General features: G+C 42.0%; 10 protein-coding genes across 10 annotated transcripts; 4 read left to right on the forward strand and 6 right to left on the reverse strand. All coding sequences in view use genetic code 12, as the record gives it.

Annotated features, from left to right (window-relative positions):
• Nucleotides 1-116: 116 nt before the first annotated feature.
• Nucleotides 117-1,409, reverse strand: NDI1 (NADH dehydrogenase, internal, ubiquinone; the record flags this gene model as incomplete). The annotated part of the gene is made up of 2 exons (XM_001384420.1): nucleotides 117-1,030; nucleotides 1,052-1,409. 2 exons carry the CDS (start codon nucleotides 1,407-1,409, stop codon nucleotides 117-119), a joined length of 1,272 nt encoding a protein of 423 aa, XP_001384457.1.
• A 999-nt stretch (nucleotides 1,410-2,408) lies between these two features.
• Nucleotides 2,409-4,810, reverse strand: VTC4 (polyphosphate synthetase Protein; the record flags this gene model as incomplete). The annotated part of the gene is made up of 2 exons (XM_001384421.1): nucleotides 2,409-4,521; nucleotides 4,543-4,810. The coding sequence occupies 2 exons, from the start codon at nucleotides 4,808-4,810 to the stop codon at nucleotides 2,642-2,644; spliced, it is 2,148 nt and encodes a 715-aa protein (XP_001384458.2).
• A 1,241-nt stretch (nucleotides 4,811-6,051) lies between these two features.
• Nucleotides 6,052-7,391, reverse strand: DAO2 (d-amino acid oxidase). Its single transcript, XM_001384422.1, has one exon. It carries the CDS (start codon nucleotides 7,385-7,387, stop codon nucleotides 6,251-6,253), a length of 1,137 nt encoding a protein of 378 aa, XP_001384459.2. The 5' UTR covers nucleotides 7,388-7,391; the 3' UTR covers nucleotides 6,052-6,250.
• Nucleotides 7,392-7,923: 532 nt separating this feature from the next.
• Nucleotides 7,924-8,759, forward strand: PICST_71926 (predicted protein). Its single transcript, XM_001384076.1, has one exon. The coding sequence runs from the start codon at nucleotides 7,938-7,940 to the stop codon at nucleotides 8,544-8,546; it is 609 nt and encodes a 202-aa protein (XP_001384113.1). The 5' UTR covers nucleotides 7,924-7,937; the 3' UTR covers nucleotides 8,547-8,759.
• A 1,107-nt stretch (nucleotides 8,760-9,866) lies between these two features.
• Nucleotides 9,867-10,824, forward strand: PICST_71904 (mitochondrial 54S ribosomal protein YmL22). The gene has a single exon (XM_001384077.1). The coding sequence runs from the start codon at nucleotides 9,893-9,895 to the stop codon at nucleotides 10,766-10,768; it is 876 nt and encodes a 291-aa protein (XP_001384114.1). The 5' UTR covers nucleotides 9,867-9,892; the 3' UTR covers nucleotides 10,769-10,824.
• A 2,225-nt stretch (nucleotides 10,825-13,049) lies between these two features.
• Nucleotides 13,050-13,469, forward strand: PICST_58133 (yippee-like protein; the record flags this gene model as incomplete). The annotated part of the gene is made up of 1 exon (XM_001384078.1): nucleotides 13,050-13,469. A coding segment is annotated over one exon (420 nt), but the record flags the coding sequence as incomplete, so codon positions are not given.
• Nucleotides 13,470-14,222: 753 nt separating this feature from the next.
• On the reverse strand, nucleotides 14,223-16,328 carry PICST_59469 (ubiquitin-specific protease; the record flags this gene model as incomplete). Its single annotated transcript, XM_001384423.1, has 1 exon — nucleotides 14,223-16,328. One exon carries the CDS (start codon nucleotides 16,326-16,328, stop codon nucleotides 14,223-14,225), a length of 2,106 nt encoding a protein of 701 aa, XP_001384460.2.
• A 1,774-nt stretch (nucleotides 16,329-18,102) lies between these two features.
• Nucleotides 18,103-18,801, reverse strand: COP9 (COP9 signalosome subunit 5A / CSN subunit 5A (CSN5A) / c-JUN coactivator protein AJH2, putative (AJH2); the record flags this gene model as incomplete). Its single annotated transcript, XM_001384424.1, has 2 exons — nucleotides 18,103-18,255; nucleotides 18,301-18,801. Coding segments are annotated over 2 exons (654 nt in total), but the record flags the coding sequence as incomplete, so codon positions are not given.
• Nucleotides 18,802-19,222: 421 nt separating this feature from the next.
• PICST_31452 (regulator of IMe2 expression) lies at nucleotides 19,223-21,022 on the reverse strand (the record flags this gene model as incomplete). Its single annotated transcript, XM_001384425.1, has 1 exon — nucleotides 19,223-21,022. The coding sequence occupies one exon, from the start codon at nucleotides 21,020-21,022 to the stop codon at nucleotides 19,223-19,225; it is 1,800 nt and encodes a 599-aa protein (XP_001384462.2).
• A 1,887-nt stretch (nucleotides 21,023-22,909) lies between these two features.
• On the forward strand, nucleotides 22,910-24,130 carry OYE2.7 (NADPH dehydrogenase; the record flags this gene model as incomplete). The annotated part of the gene is made up of 1 exon (XM_001384079.1): nucleotides 22,910-24,130. The coding sequence occupies one exon, from the start codon at nucleotides 22,910-22,912 to the stop codon at nucleotides 24,128-24,130; it is 1,221 nt and encodes a 406-aa protein (XP_001384116.1).
• Nucleotides 24,131-24,616: the final 486 nt, after the last annotated feature.

The raw sequence follows: 24,616 nt of genomic DNA on the forward strand, positions 1-24,616 counted from the left end.
TAACGGTATTCGTTTACTTATAGTGCCAAAAAAATTCATTGAATTCAAAAACGGATCGGAGTCGAAATCGGACATGTATTTATATGGTCTATAAATGAAAGCCGAAGCTGTCGGACTTATAGTCCGAGTGTAGCCCGTACTTTCCCTATGCAATAATCCTTGTACTCTACAACATAGTTCTCGTGATTGAGTGTCACTTCCCCACTCAATTCACTGACAATCTCTTCGTTTCCAGCAATTATCACCATTCCACGAGGCATCTTGGTTAAATCGGGAAATGGCTCTATTAATTTGTGGTCAAAAATCATGCTGGTGATATTGTTGGCAGCTTGCCTACCCATGTACATTGCCCATCCTGCTGACTTGATGATGGGCAAATTGACCAAGTCTCCAAGAACGAAAAAATTGGGGTGCAATCTTTCACCTTTGGCCATCTGAAGAAATTGATTGACATGTATATCGTTTTTCTCGGTCACAAATAATTCTCTAATCTCGCTAGAGAGTATAGAGGTGTTATTCTTATGCGATGTGCACCATAAATTGAGCTCGGATTTAATAGTTTCGTTTGTAGTCGTAATTAAATCGCCGTTGGATTTTTCTTCGGCTATTCTGGTGTTGGTAATTATATTAATATTGGCTCTCTTTAAGGAGTCTCTGATGGCATCTTGAAATTCGCTGCTTAAAGGTTCTGGAGGAAAAGACGCATGGGGATGTATTAAGTTGACTGTCTTGTCTGGGAAGTGATTTTTGATGTCCCCAGCAATTTCTATGCCTACAGCTCCAGCACCTATGACAGAAATAATTTCATGCTTTTCAATGTTATCATGCGCTCTTTGCATTTCTTCCATAAAATGATCAAAAGTGTAGCCTTCTGGTGTTGTGGGCCAGCTTCTGTCTCTGCCAGTAGCTAATACTACGTAGTCAAAGTCAATGAGTCCCTTTTCGCTATCAGGATCGTTGTTGAGCATATATTGTGCCTTGTGGTCATCCAAATACGTCACAGTGCCATGGACATATTTCAACTCGAAGCCTACATGTGTGACACTGTTACTTTCTTTGGAATCGTTCAATGTCTGCAATATCTTCTGGTCCCTGGATATCACTTCGTCAAATTGTAAATCGTTCAACTCTTGGAATTGAATGTACTGGGACTTGGCGAAATTGGGATCCACTATGGCTCGAGGCATCCCGAGCACATTCAACAAACCGGCCCGAGGCTCAACCAAAGTTATGGAGATCTTTTGCGATAGACTTTGGAACCAGGAAGTGTACTCTGAGTTTTTTGCCCGTTCTGCTAAATGGATCTGGAAGCTTTTCACCGCTGCCAAGCCGGCATAGGCACCACCCACTACGAGAATGGAGGTTTTGAACGAGGGCACGGAACTTTGGTAATTGGCTGTGACAGACATGTCTGAACTTGTGGAGTTATTAGAAGTGTCTAAAAGCGAGTGGATCAGAGAAGAAGACATTTTTAGAAAATTGGTTGAAATTCGTATTGGTGAAAAAATCACAATTTAAATAACTGGTGTTATATTCAGACCAAGAAAAATGCAGACAAGGATTGGGGGAGCAATTAGATTCTTGTTTCCACGATGGGACCTGGTTACGGCTCCGTGGTTGGGTAGATTGGAAACCCAGAAAAGTAGGTCGAGATCGCTGGGCAGACAAAGAAACAAATTGTCTGTTCCTAGAAATTGATCGGAGCTGGTGAAAAAAAAATAATTCAGCGAATCTTCTTTTTGAGATGGTGGCTCTTGTCCGCTATTGGCTCCTTATCTTTTTGATCAACGAGCAAATGCATGGCGGAAAATTGCCCCTGGAAAATGCCCGGATTAGTGAAGAAAATAGGCTCTCTACCGGGAGTGGAGCTCGTATACATTTTTCTGGCCCTGTGACTAAAGCCGTTGGGTCCCATCTTGAATCTCGTTGCCGTCCTTGGAGGGTTTTCGGTAATCCGCAGCCACAAACACCTCAAAATTTATCAAATGCATCTCAACAAAATAACCGTAAGTGCTTCCTAATTGGGAAGAGACTTGCATAGCGGTAGGATCTTCAGTATTCCCTCCTTCGAGTAGGTTATCATATACGGTTGTTAATATACAAGTGAGCCATATGTGTTAAAAGTTCCTTACCTTTCTGAACTTCAGGGAGGGGCTGCCGGGGCTTGGAAAACTCACGGCATTTTGATTCTCATTGATTACTGAGTTTCATGTCAGGTAAAAAGTTCATGGTTGATTCTCTACCAATCTACAAAATGTGAATAGGATTCAATTTTGCAATTCTATTCTTTAAATACAATTGTACTAGTTGAAACCAGTTCTGTTGCCATAAATTCCTTGACTGTTGTTCAGTTCCGTAATTCTAAGCTCTACATTATTTGTAATGGTTTCTATTTTCTACTCAGTAATGCATTTGATCCCAAATAAATTCTATCTATGTAGATACATTAATTCTGTTCTCTAAAACGTATTAAATTTTTGTTTCTTTCGGATCTAAAGATAATTCATTCTCCATAGTTCTTTACACCACCTACATTTCTTCTGTATTAATGCAATGTTCCAGAACAAGAAATATGTGAAATTAGATATGACAGTATGTTAAAATGTTAAAGGTAATCATCTACAAAAAACGACTATTGAAGTTACTTTTCCAAGAACTTGAAAAGGAAAGTGGTGAAAGTTGACAAGAAAATAAAGGCACAGATCATATTTGGTCCAAACTTGTCACCATATTGAGCTGCTCTCTTTTCTCTGATCATAATCACTCTCCAGATGTACTTGTAGATGGCGTAGAAAATTGTGAACAACGAGGTGATGAAGAAACTGATGGAGGCGGTCAATGAAGAGTTGGACCCGTAGTTCAACAAGTACATGGCTGTACCTCCCAAAAGCATACCAATCGACAACCAACTCAAGAAAGTTCTCTCATTGGCAAAGTACACCTTTGGCTCAATTCTGATGGGCACACAGATCGTCTTACCCTTTGGTAACTTGTCCTTGAAAGTTTCGTTCAAGTCGAAGTTGGTACCGGGCTTGACGGTGAAGGTACGGTCATCGTTAAAGTAATGCAAGAATTGGCCATACAAGTGGTACAAGAACGTGGTGATAGGCGATTCGCTGCGTCTGTTGGTGTAGGTGTTGGGCAACAAGAGCGGAGTCGATTCGTCCAAGTCTTCTTCCAAGGGGTTAATGTCGTTTGAGAAATGGACTCCAGTGTAAGAAGAACCAGTCAATTCTTCCTCATCTAACTCACCACCGGAGGTAGAAGAGGCCATGATTCTTGCTTGCGGATTTCTACGGATACCGTATTCTTGCTGAATCTTAGGCTTACGGATGTCTACATCCATTTGCGTGTGCCAGAAAGGCAACAAGTCTACGTGGTCAGTCAACAAAGAGGCTCCACCGTGAATAAACTTGGAGAACTTAGGCACGGCTTCTACCAAATGACTGGTGACCAAGTCTCTGACCCAAACAGGAGGTTCCTGTCCCAATTGAGTCTGCAACTTGACTTCCAAAACAGCATATGGGAAACGACAAATGTCCTTCTCTGGTAACTGAGAGAATGGGTAATCAACTCCGATATCCATTCTTCTCCAGTTTCCATGGGTTCTGTCGTAGCCGTCAAAGTCGTCTTCTCTTATCATAGACAACTCGGTATCCAAAGAAATACGAACTCTGGCATCACCAGGCAACTGGAAGGCGGTTCTGTTGTAGAAAGATCTCATAACAGGTCTGTACTTTTCTTTCAACACTCTGTACTGAACTTCTTTAGCTAATCTTTCCAAATTGTCGATTTCCTGAGGCGATTTCTTACCGTCCTTTCTCATCTTTTCAAAAGCTTGTTGAGCTGTGAAGTCACCAGTCAAGAACGAGTTGACCTTCTTTTCCTTCAAGGCAAATCTAGCCTTGACAGACTTTTCACCGGTCCAGTCTTCACGATGCGTCTTTCTCTCTACGAAGATCTGTTCCGACTTCATGCCACCGTACCATCTCAATCTGATAGCCTCGGCACCTTCGTCTTTTCTCAATCTGCCGTAGTAAAGATCCATGTCCTCGTTGTCAAAGTAGATGGAAGTAATGGCAGAGTCTTCTGGTTCGAACTCCTTGTCAGCATTGAAGACCAACACAGGCAAGTGCTTCAAGATAATCAACTTCAACTCGGTGATGTTTTCTGGATGTACCCAGTACTTTGTTGTTTGTCTAACAAAGTTCTGTTGCGAGCCTCCAGCAGACGAGTCTCCCTTAACAGGGTTACCCCTGGTTCTGACCAAGTCATACAACTTGGACAACTTGACAATCAAGTTGTCGTAGTTGTCCTTGTAGAAGGGCTTGTGGTTTAATCTGGCCTGGAAGATGGGCTTCAAGTTGAACTTGGTCGTTTTGTCATGCTTCTTGACAATCTTCTGGAAACCAGTGTAGTTCAATCTGGTGAACTTGGCCAAGTCGTGGACATCAGCAATGATATCACTCAACTCCTGCTCCAAGTCTTCGAAGTCTTGTTCCTGAGGAGGGTTCTTGACGGCTGGGTCGTTGTTCTGGAAACGCTGGAGTGCGTCTACAACCTCGTAGACATACTTTTCCAGCTCCTTGATTCTACGGTTGACCTCGGTGTTCTTGACCTTGGTGAACGAGTAGACCTTGTCCAACTCTACTTCCAAGGCAGCAAGGAACTCTTCTTCCAACTCGTTGGACCACTGGTAGTCGTTGTCCTTGAGACCCTTCTTCAACTGGTGCTTCAAGTCATCGTAGGAGATGTAGTAGAATGAGTAGTTCTTGATGAGAGCCTTTCTCAAGTGTTCTCCGAACTTCATGGTTAAAAGTGATGAGATGAGAATGGATTGACAGACGAGGAAAGTTGTCAAATAAACAATCAGATGCCAAAGTAATTCACTGCGATAGTGTAGTCAATGGTGCGAATAACAATCAAATAACAAGTGTAGTGCGATGAAAGACGGTCAATCTTGTTAGCAACGATGGGTGAACGAAACCAGTCAATGATTTGATACTAGCAGAAAGAGCAGTGGACGATTATTGCCGGTCGATTCTGTTCTGAGCTAATCGTGTTCACGTATCCAATGCTGATGGCCCAATTGTGTACTGGACTGGTATACGGATAGAATCTAAAACAATGACGGAGCAATAATTGAAGCTTCAGAGTCAATTTCTGACAACTTCTTCTCAATTGCTGGTTATTGAGGATTTACTTCTTTGTATTCTCAACAAAGAAGATGAGATGAAAAGTCTTTGAAAAACTTGGACAATACCACCTTCTCTATTAGAGTAGTATATTTTATTAATGGCACATCGTTTCTACAGATAGCGAAATTAAGCGGCCCAATTGGGAAGGTGCTGCACACAGGTGCATCCCACGTGTTGCGCTTTAGAACGAGCAAGGCTGTCAATAGGAATTAAGATTGTCTCATCGCACTGGACTGTGCACGACTTCCATTGGTTAAAAATGAAAAAAAAAAATAAAGGTCGTACCCGGATTCGAACCGGGGTTGTTCGGATCAAAACCGAAAGTGATAACCACTACACTATACAACCTTGCTGTTGTGAAAGCATTTTTTTCGCTTTCTCATGAAATTTGAAAATCACGTTTTTTGAACAAAATCGGCTTATATGCAGTCTTTTTGTGCATTTATAGTATGTTCAATGTATGCCACTACGTTAAAAAAAAGTGCATTTATACCAGTACGGAGTAGGAAGTAGGAGTCTTTATCTCATTGCTAAGGTCCTTACAGTCTTCTAAAGACACTCAAGTATGAGGTGAAGTATCGTAAGATTTCATCTCAGGATTTCAAACCGCTCTCTGTTGGAATAGCAGAAATTTGTAGCAAGTAGTAAAGGTTTTACTTTAATCGCAAGAGGTGATATTTTGAGATGGGAAACTGTGAATTTCCAATTGATTTAAATAGAGAAATAGAGACTTGACACGGTAATGACTCTTGAAACATATATAAACAGATGGTGTATTCAGTAGAATGGTTTTTATTTTTAACTTTCTGCAATATATTAAGCAGCAACATTTTGTAGAGATTCGCAGCCATTTAACGAAAATTATATATTGTTAGGAAGCAACGTTGGAAATAGTACTATTTTGTATTGATCTATTTTCTATATTGATCTTGAATATCAATAAGACAGGGTGTACCGAATACAGTTGCCGTTCTAAAAATCTACTTCTGAGCTATCAGAATTTTTTAATGTTTAGTGCAACTATATCCGAATATGGATAGCTCCTTGCTTAATTAAAGAGCCAGTTTGGAAGAGACCAATTGTAACAACTTCTCATAGACTGCAATTGCAGCTCCATACGACAATTCATAGCCCATTCCTCCTGCTCCATAATTGTTAATAACGTGGTTAGCTCTATCCAAGTACACGTCCTTCAGCTCAACACTGAGATTCAAACCGCCCTTTCTTGCAGGCCGTAACCCGACATTGATTCTAACAATATCGAAATATTTCTCTCCTGTTTCTGGGTTCTCCTTCATGAGCTCAGGATACAATTTCCGACCCCTTTCAAGCAACGCTCTGGTATCTTCATCTCGTACCCCAGTAAACGATTCGTCGACCTGCTTGGTTCCACCCAATATAATACCTCCGTGTAAGGGACGAGGTATGACAAATGTCCATAGATTTTCCTTCAGCTGATGAGTGATGGTAGTATGAAGGAATTTACAATCAGAAGGAGGGTTGATCAAGAGAGTTTGGCCACGAATAGGAAAATTGGATAGATCGTTACCTCCATCGTACTGCAAACCATTGCCACTACAGTTTATGATTATTGGACTACCGGAAACAAAACTATTAACATGCCTAAGAGATGTTAGTTTGGTGAGAATGAAGTTGACCTTGTACTGGAACCTGAGCTTTCTGTACAAGAATTGCAAATATAATGGTGAATTGACCACCCAGGTATCGTACTTGACTCCCATCTCTACTCCTTCTGGTAAACTACTGGTAGGCAATACTGAGAAATTGTCCATTTCATTGGAGAAACCTGGTGCTATTTCCTTATAGAAATGATCAGGCTTCTCGAAATACTCGATGCCCTGAACAAACTCAATGGAGCTTTCAGGATTCAGTTTGGCCAATTCCTTGAACTTCTGCAATGTCAATCTGGTCAATTTAGATTCCCGTTCTTCCTGGATATTCTTACTGGGGAATGGACGGAAATGTGCACCTGCCCAAGGGGAAGTGTAAAGGGGATAGTTAGTCAATCCCGCGTTCATGGATAAATCATGGGGTCCATATTCGGCTATAACCGTTATTTCTAACTGTGGATGCGTGAATTTCTCACAGAGCACCAACGCGGTAGAGAGTCCAAGAACTCCGGCTCCTACAATTACCACCTTAGGCTTAGAAGGTGTGGTGGCAGACATTTCACTGTTGAACTAGTTGGTGGCTGAAAAAGACTGAAAAAATGTAAAATTTGTGGGGAGATTTGTATCTCTAAACGAGCTGCACAGAGGACAAAGAGAATTGAAAGAAAAGAGAGTAATACAGAGTCATAAATATACAATAGAACAAGGAGAAAGTAATACGAGAGATAAAAAGCCGTCGCAGATTCTTTTTCTAGTATTTTTCTACTGGATCAATTTAGCCAGGATTTAGTGAAGCTGATAAGAGACTGAAACTTCTCAGTGAGAAGCTCACCATGTACCAACAAGTTTCCAACAAAAAATAGGACGTATCATTTATCTCCACCAATCATACAATTACTACAGAATGCCTATCTGCCTCATTTGAATCACTTCAGCAACAAGAACTTCATTCCAAAGAAAGATCCCGAAACGGGCGGGCCAAGTTCATTTCGACGAACTCACGTGACCCTTTATCGAAATAACTTTTTCATGGAGATACAAGAAAAGTTGAAAGTTGAAATATTCTGTCATTATACCATTTTCGTTCGCCAGTCACAAATTTTGCAAAATGGCTTATAAGGATATTGTACCTGTTGGCACTGGATTAATTATCGCCGCTGCCAGTTTTGGTTTGGGAGTTGTCTACGCACAATGGCCATATGATCTCAACACCTTGTGGAAGCACGATGAGACTGGAGCAGCTTTTGACTTGTCGTTGGCACATTACACGTTATGGGCTCAATCGCCAAACTATGTGCACCATGTTTTGCACTTCGTCATGGGTCTCGGGCTTATTGGATCGTTTATCAAGTTGTACAAGCCCAAGGGAGATGCCAAGTACTTTGAGTATGGTTCCTTGGGATTGCTTATGGTAGCAATCATTATCTACTTGACCAACTTGAGAATCGGAGTCAACTCGTGTCTTACTGGTCAATGGGGTGACGTGGACATGAATACTGGAGTTAATGTCATTGCTGCATCCGAAGCTATGATTGTTTTGGTCCTTGTAGGTGTCTTGACCTTGCAAGCTGGTTTGTACTATGCTGAGTGGTATGATGAAAAGCTCCGTGAGGATTTCTTCAAGAAGGAAGCCGAAGCTGCTGCTGCTAAGGAAGAAGAAGCCAAGGGTGAATCCACCGGCGTGGATTCCAAGAAGAAGGCAACCAAGAGAAAGTAGCTCCACTTATTCTAATATTGTATATTCGTATTTCCAGGAGTGAATTTTCAGTAATTTAATGGATTTTCAACAGTTTTCAATAGTTAATTTTTCAGAGCTATAGTAATTTTCAGAGCGTAAATGTAAGAAATATCCATAAATTTTCAGGAATGTTTTTCGAGCTCTATCTGACAGTTTAATTCTACAATATAAGCACCTAAATATCTATTCTTCAATAAGGGCAACTGTCATGCTGTAGTCTGCTAAGTCTAGACAGCTCAGGTAGGGCTGTATATGATTTCGACTATATGCACACCCGCAATTATCCAATTAGACCCACCAGTTTTCAAAGAAAAAAAGACTACCTAACACTACAAAGCACTGCTGTTTCTACAAAGTCAAACAAGCACCTGAATCCAACATGTCCGAGAAAGTCTGGGGTGATTATCCTATCTACTACAAGCAGCCAATCAGAGTATGTGATTTTGCGGATATTTTTGTGATATGTACTCGAATCGAAATTAGGATTTATTGATTGAAATTTGAACTTCGATTCACGGAATCTTCAATATCTTGAAGTCATTATGTTTTAAAACATTACTAACAACCTTCTATAGTGGGCTCGTTACCATGCACACACCAAACCACACTTCTTCTTCTCTGTATTGTTGGGGGTTTCTGCTCCTTTGTTGTTGTTGGCAGCTCCAGTGAGAAGAAAGCTCTGGTACAATGATCATGAGCCTATTCCTAGAGTTTACCCATTGCCAACCAGAGCCAGAGACGCTGCTTTAGCCGGTTATGACGACTAGGGGCCAAGAACCATCATTGATCGTCATATACTGTAAAAACCATTGTGCATTAGACATATACTCATATTCAAAAGTATATTCCCGACTCAGTCGTCATGTTTAGAAAGGAAAGCGTGCTGAATTTGTTAACAGAAAACCTTTAAAAACAGTAATTGGTAACTTTGTTAACCAGTCAAGGAGTAGCTGCAATTGCTGAACATTGAAATTGTAGTTCTTGCTTGCTTTCTTATTCTTATTCTATTATCATTCATTTAGTCAATGTATGTCATATTCGTTAGATTGTGCGTTGGACACTTGTGTATTGTAATTGAAATAGTAGGCAGAGATAAACAGACACCCCTAGACGTATTCTAAGCATACTTTCGGCATTTTCATCTGTTTCTCTGAATATCTGTGTATTCAGCTACTCTATACTGTAGAATTGGTCTTAAGTACTGCGGCTCTGGTTTATAAAAAAGTTCGCGCACGAAATTTTCAAGAGTGAAAAATTTCATATAGACTTAAAAGACGATCCTCTTTCTGATCTTTCCAGTTCCAGAAACCGACTCCAGCGCCAAAATGAACAGAATAGGCGGTTTGTTGAGGCCGGCAAGCTTTTTGGCCAGACCTGTTACGCCCATCTACGCTTTTAGAGCTCTTCACAGCACGAGAATCATGAGCAATAATAATTTATTTGGAGAATTGACTTCGACAAAGAAACATGAGTTACCTACAGAACCTGCAACAACCACTGAAGCAGTAGAGTCTACACAGAGTGTGAAGAATCCTGACATTGAAAACGATGCCGAATTACAGAAGTATCACCGCGAAGAAGCGGCCAAGAACCAGCTTCGTGTAGACAAGTATGTCACACCATTGAAGAGAGAGTTGTTCAACCAGGTAGTTAAAGAACATGGATTTTTCAAGAATAACTCGGTAGTCACCAACAGCAGCGATGGAAAATTATACCAAGTCTCGTTATCAGCACAAGAGATCGATTTGTTAGAGCCCTCAGTGTATCTCAGCTCCTACAGAGTCAAGTCGTCGATGAAGAAGGCTACACAGGTGAATCGTTTCGTAAGAAAACAGACAGTCAAGAATGCCATCAACCAGTTGCATTTCAGTCCTAAGAAAATGGCCAAGGAGTTGGAGATATTATTAAAGCGTGGTTTGGACCAGGCCCGTAGTCTCGATCTCGATGAGGATACCATGTATATCGACAGCTTATGGGTAGGCAGCGACGGAAACTGGAGAAAGAGACTTGATATTAAAGGAAGAGCCAGACATGGAGTTATCGAGCACCCTCAGATCCACCTCAAGGTTATTTTGAGATCGAACCAGACGAAGTTGAGAAAGGCTTGGGAACAACAGCAACGTGAACAGAACGCCAAACCAAGAATGTTCTTGAACAACGAGCCATTGAACTTCAAGGTCAGACCAGTCTACAAGTGGTAAGCATGTACATAGCCAGAAGCATCTTGTAATGATAGAAATATATGTAGAAATACTACAGTATTTACAGCGAGTTTGTAAGTTTTGAATCCAATTCCGAATACAGTAAGAGACTATCTGTAACCCACAAATAGCAGGGGCTTTTCTCTTCTGTACCACCAGAGGCTATACTACCTGGTCAATTCATCACATGACTCGGATCACACGACCAGCATTCCGCACTAGACCCAAATTTCTAGACCGTTACCTTCTGCCTATTTGAGGACTGAATCTTTCTGTTTTAAGACAAATTGGGTGCAGTCCACGTGATTTGCAGCCGCCGCCATATCACGCCGTTACTCAAAAAATATCCTGGGATGGATGATCCGATCAGGGCCGGATATCAGGAATGCTACGCTTTCAGAGATGAGATTGAGATGATATACGAACAGAGCATGGACAGATCCGAGGCTGGAATTAGTCACATTGCTCGTTGGAACGTCAGTGTTAAGTCTGACTGGCGAGTTTTGATTGTGGAGGTTGCAGCCGAGCCGCAGATAAGAAACGGGCAACTGTAATGTGGTACACGCACCTTTCTTAACAGAGAAAGAACACCTCCCTATCACCATCGGGATAATGCATCCCTGGTGAAACTCCGCTGGCAATTTTGGAACTGGGAATGTGAACACGATACACTTAGATAGCAGTGTGACCTAAACGAGCTCAACAGAAGCGGACAGAAGCAAACAGGAGTTGGCACTTGTAAGCTGGACAAAACCGAAGCCAACTCCGTGCGCAGCCCAGGTTCACTCAGGCTCAGTTCAGCTTGACTCTCAACTACTTGACTACAAGCTACGTAGCTACTTGACAACCTAACTGCTCTGGCTCGTCCAAACCCATACAGTGGAGCATGTGCAATGAGGTGGAATGGAATTGTAGGCGTAGGAATTGTAGGCGAGCCATACAGGTGTAGTATTAGCACAGATTAGTACAGGTGTAGCCATACAGATTACTACTATTGTCTGGGTAGTCTGGATTGTCCCAGTTTTGGCAATGGTACGACTTCCCATTAGCCACAGCACCCTGGATAGTGGAGGTGGCCAAGATCGGCCTGCTAGCTGGGGATTTGGTGGTGTTCAGCATACTGTACCGTAGAAGCACTTTTTGTGGTGGCATACAAGAGCCGGCATTGGGCCTTTCTCTGCTACGCTTGGCCCGTTGCGACGGGTTTAGTAGGCTCCTTGGTCTCCTGACGGGATGACTAGTCTGGTGTAGCTTCGACCACTGGCTGGTGGGTCTGAGGCCGTGAGAGTGACATGAATTCGGCTGGAGATCCCCCCTTTCAGGACCGGTTGGCGTGGTCATTGGCGCACCTGTCTCGTCAGTGAGAGGGGCTCTCCTCCATATAGGGTGCAGCCGGGGCATAACTGTGTCTGTCTGACGGTGTAGTTGCGTTATGGGAACTGGTGCAGACAATTTCTAGGGCCATCGTAATCACTCAGACAGAAACAGAGACAAGTGCACCTATAAAAGTTTGATGATTTCCGGATATTGCCATCTTGTAAGCTTATACAAATATATATACTATTATATATAAGTGTTCGTATATCACTTGGTAACTACCAATATTTGTATATAAATAGTGGATTCCTTCTGCTCCGTTTCAAATCCCCATATCTTCTTCATTCTGCCCTCCAGTCTCATCCCTTCTCCGCAGCGACATTCCAGTCTTATCTAGCTGAATCGTATAGAATTGAATTGTGAGCTGAGATCCCCACACCATTGCAAAACGACTGTCTTGCCATTATCGCCACCATTACTGCTATCACACCGTAGTACGTAATCCCGATATCTGCTACTGAACCCGTAGCCAGAATCGAATCCCCTGCCACAGCTGCTTGCTAGCTGTAGGCTGATAAGAAATATCCCTCAAATCTACGTGAATCAGTGTAGCAACCTGTTGTAGCCACATAGGAATTCCTTTCATACCAACACTATACGTGCCACTGCCATCGGTACTACTACACGTACTAGTTGACTGTCTCCACTATACTGTAGCCACTAGTGCCGTTACTCCCGTGTAACCAATATACTGTAGTGAAACCATAGTACTGCAGCACGACCTAACTACAACAGTACAATTAGCTGGTAAAGTCACCGTACGTAAACTGGCGGCATAGCTCTCCTACAATTGTAAGTTAACTGCTATACTACTATAGGTACCTGCTGTTGCCATACTTGATTTCTTGACTTCTTGACTAATTGACTACCTACACATCAAAACCATACATCTTACTCTACCACAATGGGCTTGATGTGCACAAACTACTTTGAGAACTACAAGTATGACAGCCCCAAGATCCAGATCATAACATGTAAAGGCTGTCTGTCACACTTGTGTCTCTCCGACCTCATTATTCTGGACAAGTTCAGTGGTTCTTCGGGGCCCGCTTACTTGGTGGATCTGCTTATCAATTTTGAATTTGAGTCGCAGTTCCAGGAGACTGAGATGCTCACGGGCATCTATGTGGTCTCCAAAATCAGATGCCACCAGTGCAAGAGCATCTTGGGCTGGTACTACAAGAAGGCGTACTCGTATCGTGAAACATACAAGGAAGGCAAATTTGTCATTGAAAAAGAGTTCATCAAGTTTATCGACAACAACCTGCTGACCAATGCGCTTATCGAGAACGCCCTTAAAAACAAATTCAGACGTCGCTACTCTCTGACTCTGACGGTGAGTTCTGAAGATATCGACCTGGTCCACAGCAACAACTACACTGTCAAAGACAGCAAGTTCAATTTGGCCTTGACGGCGAACTACGACAGGTTCAACTTTTCTGGCGGCGACCCGACGCTAAAGACCAAACTCCAATACCGTGGCCGTATGGGAGTTTATGGCAACAGACTTGTGCTTCCTGCGGAAAACAAGGAAGACGAGTCGTCGTCTTCTTCTGCTGGCAACGACGAAGACCTCTTCGTGGATGCATAAACTCTCTAGATTAGACGGTTGCAAAACCATAAGTCTCTCTTCAGTTTTCTATCTCTCTTTCTCTTTATCTTTTGTCGTCTATCGGTGTTGATAGTTGTTTATTTATTCTTTGGTCTCGTTTGCTCTTGCGGTCTGTTTTATCGTTATCGGTTGGTCGGTAGTTGGTTCTTTTACTTATCATGGCTGGGTCGTCATACAGTTCTATTATTAATGAATATCTCTATACATAGTCTAATATTGTTTTGAATATACACTTCTCTGCAAATGCATGTATTGTTTTTCTATTCTTATACTATAATCTTCTATTTTACTACTTCAGGTAGTGTGCCTGTTTCTCCAAATATATTTAAGAATTTCGTTCCGTATGAAATACTGTTCTGTGATAGTAGCCTACCAGTTGACTGTATTTGATATTATACCTTCATTCTACATGTACCTAACTCTACTCCACATTATATACTACTATGACTTGTATTCTTATGCTATCTATATCTTTCTTCTCTTTGCCTCACTTTCAATACCATCCCCATTTCTCTTTAAATCCTTCGGTGTCAACTTCGAATACACCAACACATAAGCCGACGGATCGGCCAAAGCTATTCTTGCATCAATCTTGTTGATGTACTCGTCGTCATACGTGGCCCAACTGCCGTCTGGCTGAAGACAATGAGCAATATAGTGTCCACTAGAGATGGATCTACCCTCGTGAACTATCACTGCCATCAACTTGTACTTCGCAGCATGACGCGCATCCACAGTGTACCGAGTCAAGTCTAGAACATCGCTATAGCTGATGGACTGCTTCACCTTCAGCGACGAGTTGCCGTTGAACTTGAAACGCTTGAGATGCACCGTCAAATACTCTGGCGATCTGTCTATAAATGATATCTTATGTGCTACAGTACGGTCCTGGCACTTCTCGCAGAAGTAGCCCAGTTTGCTGTCTGCCTTGTCGATCTTGATCAATTCGTTACTGAAGAAATCGCGGACCGACTTCTCAATCAGATAACGATTGGAGCTGGGAATTGAGTCATCTATAGGCTGGTGGTCTCTGAGTTTCTTCTTATTGAGCCCTAACAGCAAGTCGTAGAACTCCTGCTTCGTTTCCGAAACATTGTTACATTTGGTACATGTGATTCTCTGTGCGAGTAACCCTCCAAAGATGTCATATATGATAGACTGGTTCATCTTGACTCCCTTGGGTGTCAGGTCTTCTTGCAAACGTGACATCAACGACATAAAGTACTCATGGGCATCTTCCTGCTGCCATTCGCTCATCATACAGTTGATATCACCTAAACGTTGGATGATCTTCTTGGGGTTGACGTACTTGACATGCTTAGTGCCATCTAGAGCCCACATACGACGACTCAAGTCAGCCAACACATGGCTCACTGAACGAGGCTTCAACTCCGAGACCTTGTTGTGGTTGATAGCGTTGAGATAATGCTGAATAGCAGGAATGTGAACCATGGCTTGGATGGCTGAGTTCATGTAACAAGTCACGCCATGGTTCAATAACCCTACAGGCTTCTTGTTTTCCAACTCCCGCCAGTTCTTGTATATACGCTTGCTGTGGTTTGAACCTCGATCAGAAGGGTCCTCTCCCATATCGTAGAACTGAAGCTGTTTCTCTTCATCGTTGTCCTCCTCAGGTGAAGTCGGTGGTGTAGATGACTCTTTCGACTGCTGTTTCAGCTTCTCTTCATCTTCCAAATCTTCTTCTTCGTCGTCTTCATCTTCTTCTTCATAGTCTTCGTCTTTCTGTTTCTGATTCTCAAGCTGATCCGTTTTTAAGTCATACTTCAACTTCTCAAGGTCTTTATCCTCGTCTTCATCTTCTTCAGAAGGAGTAGTCGACCTAGACGAATCTTCCACGGATGAACTAGAAGAGGAACTGGAATTATTGAAATCGTCGTCTTCTTCATCTTCTTCTTCTTCATCTACATCATTCTTATCTTCAGCACCAGGAGTTCCGCTCTTGGACTCAGACTCACTGAAACCTGTGAAAGGACTCTCGCTCTCGGTATTATTGTTGCTTGTTTCTTCAAACACTTCAGAAGCCGATTCATACTGTGAATCGTTATCGGACGTCACATTCTCACCCAAATCCTCATTCTGAGAGCTGGCAGTTCGGTTATAAATGCTGAAAATATTCTTGATGATCGATGTAGATGCAGATGAAGTAGTATTAGCATCTTGATTCACTTGACGTTTTTCTTCCGCCTCTTCTAGCTTCCTCTTTCTTGATAACTGTTTTTTCTCTGCCTTAGTAAGAAACTTCTTACCAGTATACGCAGCTACAGCCTCAGCCATAGACCTCGGCTTGTGTGTAGCTTTCGCTAAAGACTTCGGGGAAGTGGTAGCAGAAGTTGGAGAACTGCTTCCGTTAATCGCTATGCTTCCTCCGCTGGCCAAAGTCTTCTTCTTGCGCGAGAGAATTATATAATTGCCTGGCTTGCCCTCGGTACTGGTGTTGGCATCCATCTGTCTTCCGGGCTTAAAAGTGAGCGGATGCGAAAGATATCTATCGAGTACAGGGTTAAACTCCTTGGACCCGCTGCTAGTACTCTTGTTTAAGCTAGCAGCCATTGTTAACAGGGGAATTCCTGTTCTTCGGCACTAATTTGCTATGGTATGTGACTTTTATCACGCTATCCTGGTGTAACTCACGAACCAGAAATGCTATGAAAATTCCAAAATCAGCACTGAATTCGTCAAACTATCACGAACACAGGTATGTATCTGACGTAGTCGATATCCAAATTATTCAGCCAGATATCCTTGCAAATACACCAAATTGCTTCGACCTACTTAATGGTAACAAAAACTTTTTTTTTCGTCTTCTCACAATTTATTTGACTCCTGCAGATAAAACAGAATTCAAAGCCAAAACCACAAACCTGGATTCAGAGATGGGGGCAAAATCAGTTACAATCGATTCTGTTTGCTGCCGATTTCGAGACAGGGCAAGTTTTATACGTAGTGAAGCTATATATGGAAGTCACGTGTCTCTAAGTACGCGTTTCTCGGGTTGAAATACCTGTTTTTTAGCCTGATAACTCAATGCCTTGCTAGCCGCTCTTGATTCACAAAACTTGTATTTGTTCTTTTTTACATTTTGGGTGATAACAAAAAGAGCAAAATCTCATTCCTGCAGAAAGCATCGTACATCCGTGTTCTTCGGTGCTGCTTGATTACGAGAGTATGACATAAGCAGAGCCATCTCATCACCTTCGTTTTATAGAGGTTCGGCAAGAGTTCTCCCAAGGACCGATACCAATTTGCTGAATATCTGGATTCGATAGATTCATGTGACTACTGTCACGAGACGTATACCTAACTATCTATAACCATATATGCCTGTTTCCTACCAATTAATATTCTAGCAAAATCAGAGAAATAACCTCTGTTGCACGTCTAAGGTCACCAAGTCCTGGACATCCTTCTGTCCTATCTTTTTCGCAAGTGTAGATGCTGTAGCTAGACTTCTCAGGTTGGCCATTTTCTTCAATTTCATGCCATGCTCGTCCGTGACAGTTTGAGTTGGAGGACCAGCTCTATTCTGGTAATTCTGGTAAAATATTAAGTTATCATTTCTTCCTAGCCCTAGCTGGTCTTGATTCCACGGTGTGATATTGATGGCTCTTCTTCCAAGAGATTGTCGAAGGGGAGAGCCTCTGAACTTTGTACGGAGATGTTTGCGTCTCGTCGGAGTTCTTTCACCTTCTGCATCTTCATCAGCGTCATCGATGAGTTTACCTCTAGCTTTCCAGCGCTCTTGTCTGATCTGAAGATTGAGTGTTAGTGGCTCCAGCTCTCCGAATGCGGCAGTAGATTCTACGCCTTCGTTAGACTCATTTTCAGCTTCCTCTGCTCCTTCCTCTCCCTCTTCGTCCTCTTCCTCTTCCTCTTCTTCAATGACGTCGTTTCGATTGGTTACACTATTGCTTTCCATAGAGAGAATATCGTCGATGTCCGACACCTCTCGTCCGTTATATCTGTCATTGAGGTCCTCCAAGTCGCTCTCGTCCATATCTTCGTCTTCTACAATTTCCTCAGCGTTATGCTGCTTGGTTCTACTGACTTTCCGTTCAAGCAACTTGTGCTGCATCTCGTGTTCAAAGCTCAGTCGGAACTTCTGGATATACGCAGCATCGTAACGATTTATACTGTTGACTTCACACTTCTGAAGCTGTTCCACGAGCTGGAAGATCTTGTCCAAACCTTCATCCTGGATATCAATATTCTGGATCAAACCCCCAACCTTGGCTAAAGGCAACTCCTTGTCATGGCTACCGTGACCATTGTCTACACCTTTCGTGATCAAGCCATGGACCCATGACAATGAGTTGTTGTCTTCGTAATTCAAGAGCATCAGAATGATCTTGCTGTCGAGTTCACTGTTGAAGATGTCTATGTCTAGCGAATAGTACCGTTCGGAATGGACTCCAAAATCTTTTCTCTTCGACTTGGGCACACTTCTAGAATCATTACTACCTCCTCGCTCTTTCTTCTTCTTGCTGTTGCTTCCACTGTTACTATTATTATCACGGTTATTGACGTACTCCTCAGAGTAAGTTCTGAAGGCACCGATCTCAACCTTGTTCTGCTTCAACGTCTTGATGGGATCAATGACAAGTGCCAAATACGGATCTTGGAAGTTCTGGTTCAACTCCTGAGTACTCACATCAATTCCAGATAACCAACACCCATACCCAGGATGAGAATGATACCAGCCTACGATATTCTCGTGTCTGCCTATCTTCTTATTGGCTTCCAAGTACTGAACCATATATTCGTACCCCTCAGCTTGTGCATTGACTCTCGTCTCTGTTCCTTCTACTGGAAGTGGATATACATCCATTACTATAATTGTTTTGTGCGTGATTTTACCAGTAAGCATACCCATAACTTCTATGGAGCCTCCACGCTGGGCATGGATCGTCATTTTCATGAGTGCTAGAGCCAGAATCTTGGTATGGGTGAAATAGTTGGGATTCGTCTTCCACGGCCGTTTACTGGCCAACATTTCGTTGGCAGCTGGAAGTTTATAGATCGCCTCACTCGTCAATTGCTGGCCAGAACTATTACTGGTATTCGTTGTAGGACTTCCACCTTCAGTCAAGGAATGAAGATCAAAGAGCTTCGTCGACTCTAACTTTTCATCGGCAGATGAATCTAATACCTCAGCTAAATCATGGAGACACCGCGTCATTATATATTTATTAATATGGTATCACTTACTTGGTTATCGTTATCGTGGCTACTGTTAAATCGCAAAATGAAGAGTACAATCTTGTATCAGGTCGTATATTTTCTGGAGTAGAATTATTATATGCAAAACATATAGCCATTAGCAATCTGCTGTAGTTGAAGCTTCAACAAACCAATACTTGAAGATGCTTAAACTAACCAAAGCTCTAACCATTAGCTTAACTCTAAGATCATTGTAGCCATCTACCTAACCTAGCAACGTAGAAACATTAGTTCTCATCATTTGCGTTATTTTCTTTCGCCTGATAATACATTGGATATTGCATCGAATACGCGGCTGCTGCTGCTGCTGCTGCCGCTGGCCCGTACTCATGCGTATCATATGGTACATAGTATGGCTGATAGAAGCCCTTGGGGTTGGGACTTAGTCCCACTGGATTGCCTGAACTTACTGGAGCTCCCATGAATCCGCTTCCATGCATGTTGGAAACTTCAGGATTGGGAATATAGTAAAAGTAAGGAATTCCATTCTTAGGGGGAGGAGCTCCCCCACTCATATCTGGTCTTGCCAATTTATGGTAGGGATTACTTGGGTCCGGTCTATCTGGGTTCGATCCTCCTTGATGTCCATATACATTTCTCCATGCATGGATATCAGCCTGCTTTGGAACTGGAGTAGTAGGAGGTGATCCATTTGCTTCCAAGCTTCCTTTGGCTTCAGGGCTCCAGGCACTTCTCTCACTGGTAGTTTCTCCTTTTCCATGGGCTGAACCACTAGGTGTGGTATTCATAGATGTAAATCTTCTCACACGATTAGGTACATTAGAATAATGCAGCTTGTAGTTCCCTCTATACAGTTGATAGCTTCCTCTATTGGCGTTATTCGAAGAATAGTTATTAAATCTCGGTTTCAACGGAGGAAAGTTATTACCTGAAGTTTTTCTGTAACAGTTCTCAACTTTACGTGATAAATGAATAGGAGGTGGTGCAAATGCCAATCCAACCGGCTTACTTTTAACAGACTTTGTTAAGGAATGAGTCTCCTTGTATTGTACATGCAAAGTCTTTCCTTTAAACATGGCATGGTTTTCTCTTTCTACGGCTCCTGCTGCACTGGATTCCTTTTCAAATCTGACAAAGGCAAACAGATTGGATCCTTTGCGGATAAGATTGATATCAGCAATAGTGCCGTGACGTGAAAATCGACTATCAAGATCTTTTTCGCTGACTTCAGCCAGCAATTGGCCTACAAATATGGAGAATTTATCAAAGGTTACTTGCGTCTCCTGGGAGACCTCATCTCTGTGTCCATAATGAACATCCTCCTCAATATTCTGGGTCCAATCTACTTTATAGGCACAAGACTCCGTGATATTGGCAAATGCTCTAATGGCGTCTTCACGATATACAAATTTACAGTACCAATACTTAGACGACTTGCTCACTTTGTATCTTACAAGATGTCCTGAGCTGTTGCTTGAGAGGATCTGCTCAATCTCACCAAACCCACTGAGAAATTCACTCATTTTGTTCTCATGAACTAATTCGTTTGAACTTATGAATAAAGTTCTGTTTACTTTAGCTGCTTCACACCGGATGTTTCTTCCATCCAATTCAGAATCGTGGCCCATCCTGATAGCCAATTTGGAATCACGATCGTTTGTATACTGAACAAACGCATACGGACGATTAGACGTATCACGTAGAACTTTGACTGTGGACAACTTGCCCCACTTCAGAAAGTGATTGGTGACGGAGACACACAATTCATCATCAGATCGCGAAGAACATAAACTGGCAACAAAGACACAAGAAGATGGTCTGCCTCTGGGAAGAGGCTCCGATGCGTCTTGTTTATCGTTGTCGTCTTCGGCAGACTCTTTCAACGGCTGCAATAGTTCGCCGATAGCTGTGTTGTGGATCTTTTTGGAAGAGCCCACAGTCTCGTTGTAATCAGTAGCCAGGTTCTGTTCAGCATTCTTGAGGTCTTCGTCTTTGCTGATAAGATCAGTGGAGACGGATTCGCCGCTGGACGAGACCGACTCTTCATTAGTCGATGAATCAGACATGTTTTAAGACTGGAAGTACGAATATCAAATTATTGCTACTTATAAGTAGAAATCTAACAATTGAATAGTATACTACTGGATTTTTTCACGGGACTCGTTTTTGATTCTCTGATTGTTACGGTTATCCAAAAATTTATACGATATAAGTCAAGCCAACAGAATAGAAGAATCCGGAAATAGCTAGAGCTACCAAGTAAGAGAGAAGTGGTGTAGGCATAAATAAATAAATAGCCAGTAAATTAGACAGAGAATACACGCTGGTGACTGCAAAAGTAGGTCGTGTGACTCCCAACTGGACCTGTCATTTGGTCCAAACAGGAAGCACTGGCTGCAAAAAAGTCACGCGACTCGGACCGATTTGGATTGGTTTTCTCTCTTTTTGCACCTAATTTAAATCTGAGCCTGCCACCAGCTCTGATTTTTCCACGAAGTGTTTGTTTCTGTTTCATGTTTAGATTTTGTAAACTGATGGAAATACCCTCGTTTTCAACTTTGACAGACTTTAACAACTGCTCAAATTCAGCAGAATTTCCAAGCTTAAAAACAGCCAATTTCCAACACCAACGAATTCGAGAAGTAGTCGCCTTCAGGAGCCTTCTTGATGATCTCGAAAGCTCTGTGGTACTTGTCCAAAAAGTTAAGCAACACCAAACAGCCTTAGAGGGCCACAAGTCGTGGAGTCTTTCACTTTCGACAAGTATTCGTATGAAACCGAATAGATATGTTCGTAGTCGGAAACATCAGTAATTTGGCGACTTTCGACTTTACTTCTTAACGCTTCGACGATTGAATTGCTCATAATAGAGTTTTTTTTCCTAGAATCTTCTGGGGGTTTGCCTCTTTTGGCCGATCTCGATTTTCATTTCTTCATTTCTTAAGTATGGTCAGGTCGGTCGTTCATTTTTTTTCAGTGGACGTGTGGAAGAACCTTAGATATACTGCGGCATGGTTGCATGTAAAGAACGCCTAGAATGCAGGATTAGTCTACAATTGACTTGATAAGATTATATCCCATATATACTGAAGAATACGTTTGATGGTCGTTTCACGAAAAATAAGGATAGAACAGGATTTCCAGAGAATGTAGAAGATTCTTGAAATTCATACTGCTGCAAAGGCGCAATTTCCTCTTCTGTATGCGATATCTCCTCAAAGATCCTCCCGTCCATACAAAGAGTAATGCACTGAATTCCTTGAATTCATGCAGAAAAGTGTCACCACTAGGCTGCTCTGTCATACAAATCCAGAACTGCTTAGATTTGTTTCGGGTTTTGTGTTCATTTCAGCCATGCCACCAAGTCAAAATCTATGAATATCCATGGAAAACACTTGATTACACTATCAAACTACATGCCGGAAGTCTTTCCTATCCATAAACTGTACCAAAACAGGTGAAATGATTCCAAATTACTGGGTTGACTCAAGTGAAAAGGACTATCGATGACAAATCTTGCAGTTCTTGATGCTTTCAAGAGACTTCTATCTTATTGCACAGCCACCAGACTTCTCTATTGCAATCCAAGCCAGCAGACAGACTTCCAGTACGAAACTTCTAGCAAAGGGAAGTCCGTAACTTTTAGCAACCCAACCACTAGTGTATCTGAGAGTAAATCCTTGACACAACAGCCACATTGAGTTACCCGAAACTGCGGCAAGTAATTCTAGAAATACCGATTTCTCTCCACGCTACGGGGAATTACTAAGCTCACTTGATTGCAAAAATATTCGAAAGATAAAAGACTATTTTTTCTGCAGGACATAATGGTTGCACAATTTTAGCAGCCAAATATATAAAGTGGTGAAATCTTCTTTCTTAAATTACAACCTTCTATGAGTAGAGAAAGCATTACACTTTCAGTAACACTCCATACCTACAAACTTACAATAATGTCTTCCGTTAAAATTTCTCCATTGAAGGATTCTGAAGCATTCCAATCTATCAAAGTTGGTAACAACACTCTTCAAACCAAGATTGTCTATCCCCCAACTACTAGATTCAGAGCTTTGGAAGACCACACTCCTTCTGATTTACAATTGCAGTACTATGGTGACAGATCCACTTTCCAAGGTACTTTGCTTATCACTGAAGGTACTTTTGTCTCTCCTCAGGCTTCAGGTTACGAAGGTGCACCAGGCATTTGGACTGATAAGCATGCCAAAGCATGGAAGGTTATTACTGACAAGGTTCATGCCAACGGATCATTCATTTCAACGCAGTTGTGGTTTTTGGGAAGAGTTGCAGATCCAGCTGTTATGAAGACTCGTGGGTTGAATCCAGTTTCAGCGTCTGCTACTTATGAAAGTGATGCCGCTAAAGAAGCTGCTGAATCTGTCAGTAACCCAGTTAGAGCTTTGACTACTCAAGAAATCAAGGATCTTGTCTACAAGACTTACGCTAATGCTGCTCAGAAGGCCATGGATGCTGGTTTTGACTACATTGAATTCCATGCTGCTCACGGTTTCCTCTTAGATCAATTTTTGCAACCATGCACTAATCAAAGAACTGATGAATACGGAGGATCTATTGAGAATAGAGCCAGATTCGTTCTTGAGTTGATTGACCACTTGTCTACCATTGTTGGAGCTGACAAGATTGGTATCAGAATCTCTCCATGGGCTACTTACCATAACATGAAGGCTCACAAGGACGCAGTTCACCCATTGACTACTTTCTCGTACTTGGTTCACGAATTGCAACAGAGGGCCGACAAGGGTCTAGGTATTGCTTACATTTCTGTCGTTGAGCCTCGTGTCAGTGGTCTCGATAACGTTGATAAAGAAGATCAAGCTGGTGACAACGAATTTATTGGCAAGATTTGGAAAGGTGTTCTCTTAAAGGCCGGTAACTACTCGTACGACGCTCCAACATTTACCACTTTGAAGGAAGACATTGCTGACAAGCGTACATTAGTTGGCTTCTCCAGATATTTTACCTCGAATCCCAACTTGGTTTGGAAATTACGTGATGGAATTGACTTGGTGCCATACGACAGGAACACGTTCTACAGTGACAATAACTATGGTTACAATACCTTTTCTATGGCTCCTGAAGAGGTTGATAAAGAAATAGAAATCAAGAGACTTGCTTTAGCCATTGAAACTTTGTGATATTGGATTCCTGTTATATGTAGAGTTTTAGTGTTTCCGAATAAATATACTTCTGAAAATTTTATGAATATTAGTTGAATTAAAACAGAAATTGTTCGAAGTTTTATATTTTTCGACAACAGTACAACGCAAGGAGCGACAAAGAGGTACTGCAAGAGAACAATAGTAAACAAGATCCTTGAGGTTTTGCGACAGCATGCACTTAAGAATGTCATAAATATTAAGTATCCATTAGACCACCTTTCAGAATTAAAAAGTCCGAGTTCCAGAGGTGTCAAGAAATGTGGGAACTTCACATCTCACCTGAATTCAGAGAAGCTGCTAGACCCAAACTAGGGCAACGCACCAGAAGCATTTATGAATAGGTGTCAAATTAAAATATAGGACGCCAACCAATATCAATTCTGTAATCAATAATCATAATGTCTGCCGTCATGTTTACCTGGTTTTGAATCACCAAAGGATCACAGGAGACTTAAGAAAACT

The sequence above is a fragment of the Scheffersomyces stipitis genome, chromosome 4, assembly GCF_000209165.1.
Source record: "Scheffersomyces stipitis CBS 6054 chromosome 4, complete sequence".
Lineage (NCBI taxonomy): Eukaryota > Fungi > Ascomycota > Pichiomycetes > Serinales > Debaryomycetaceae > Scheffersomyces > Scheffersomyces stipitis.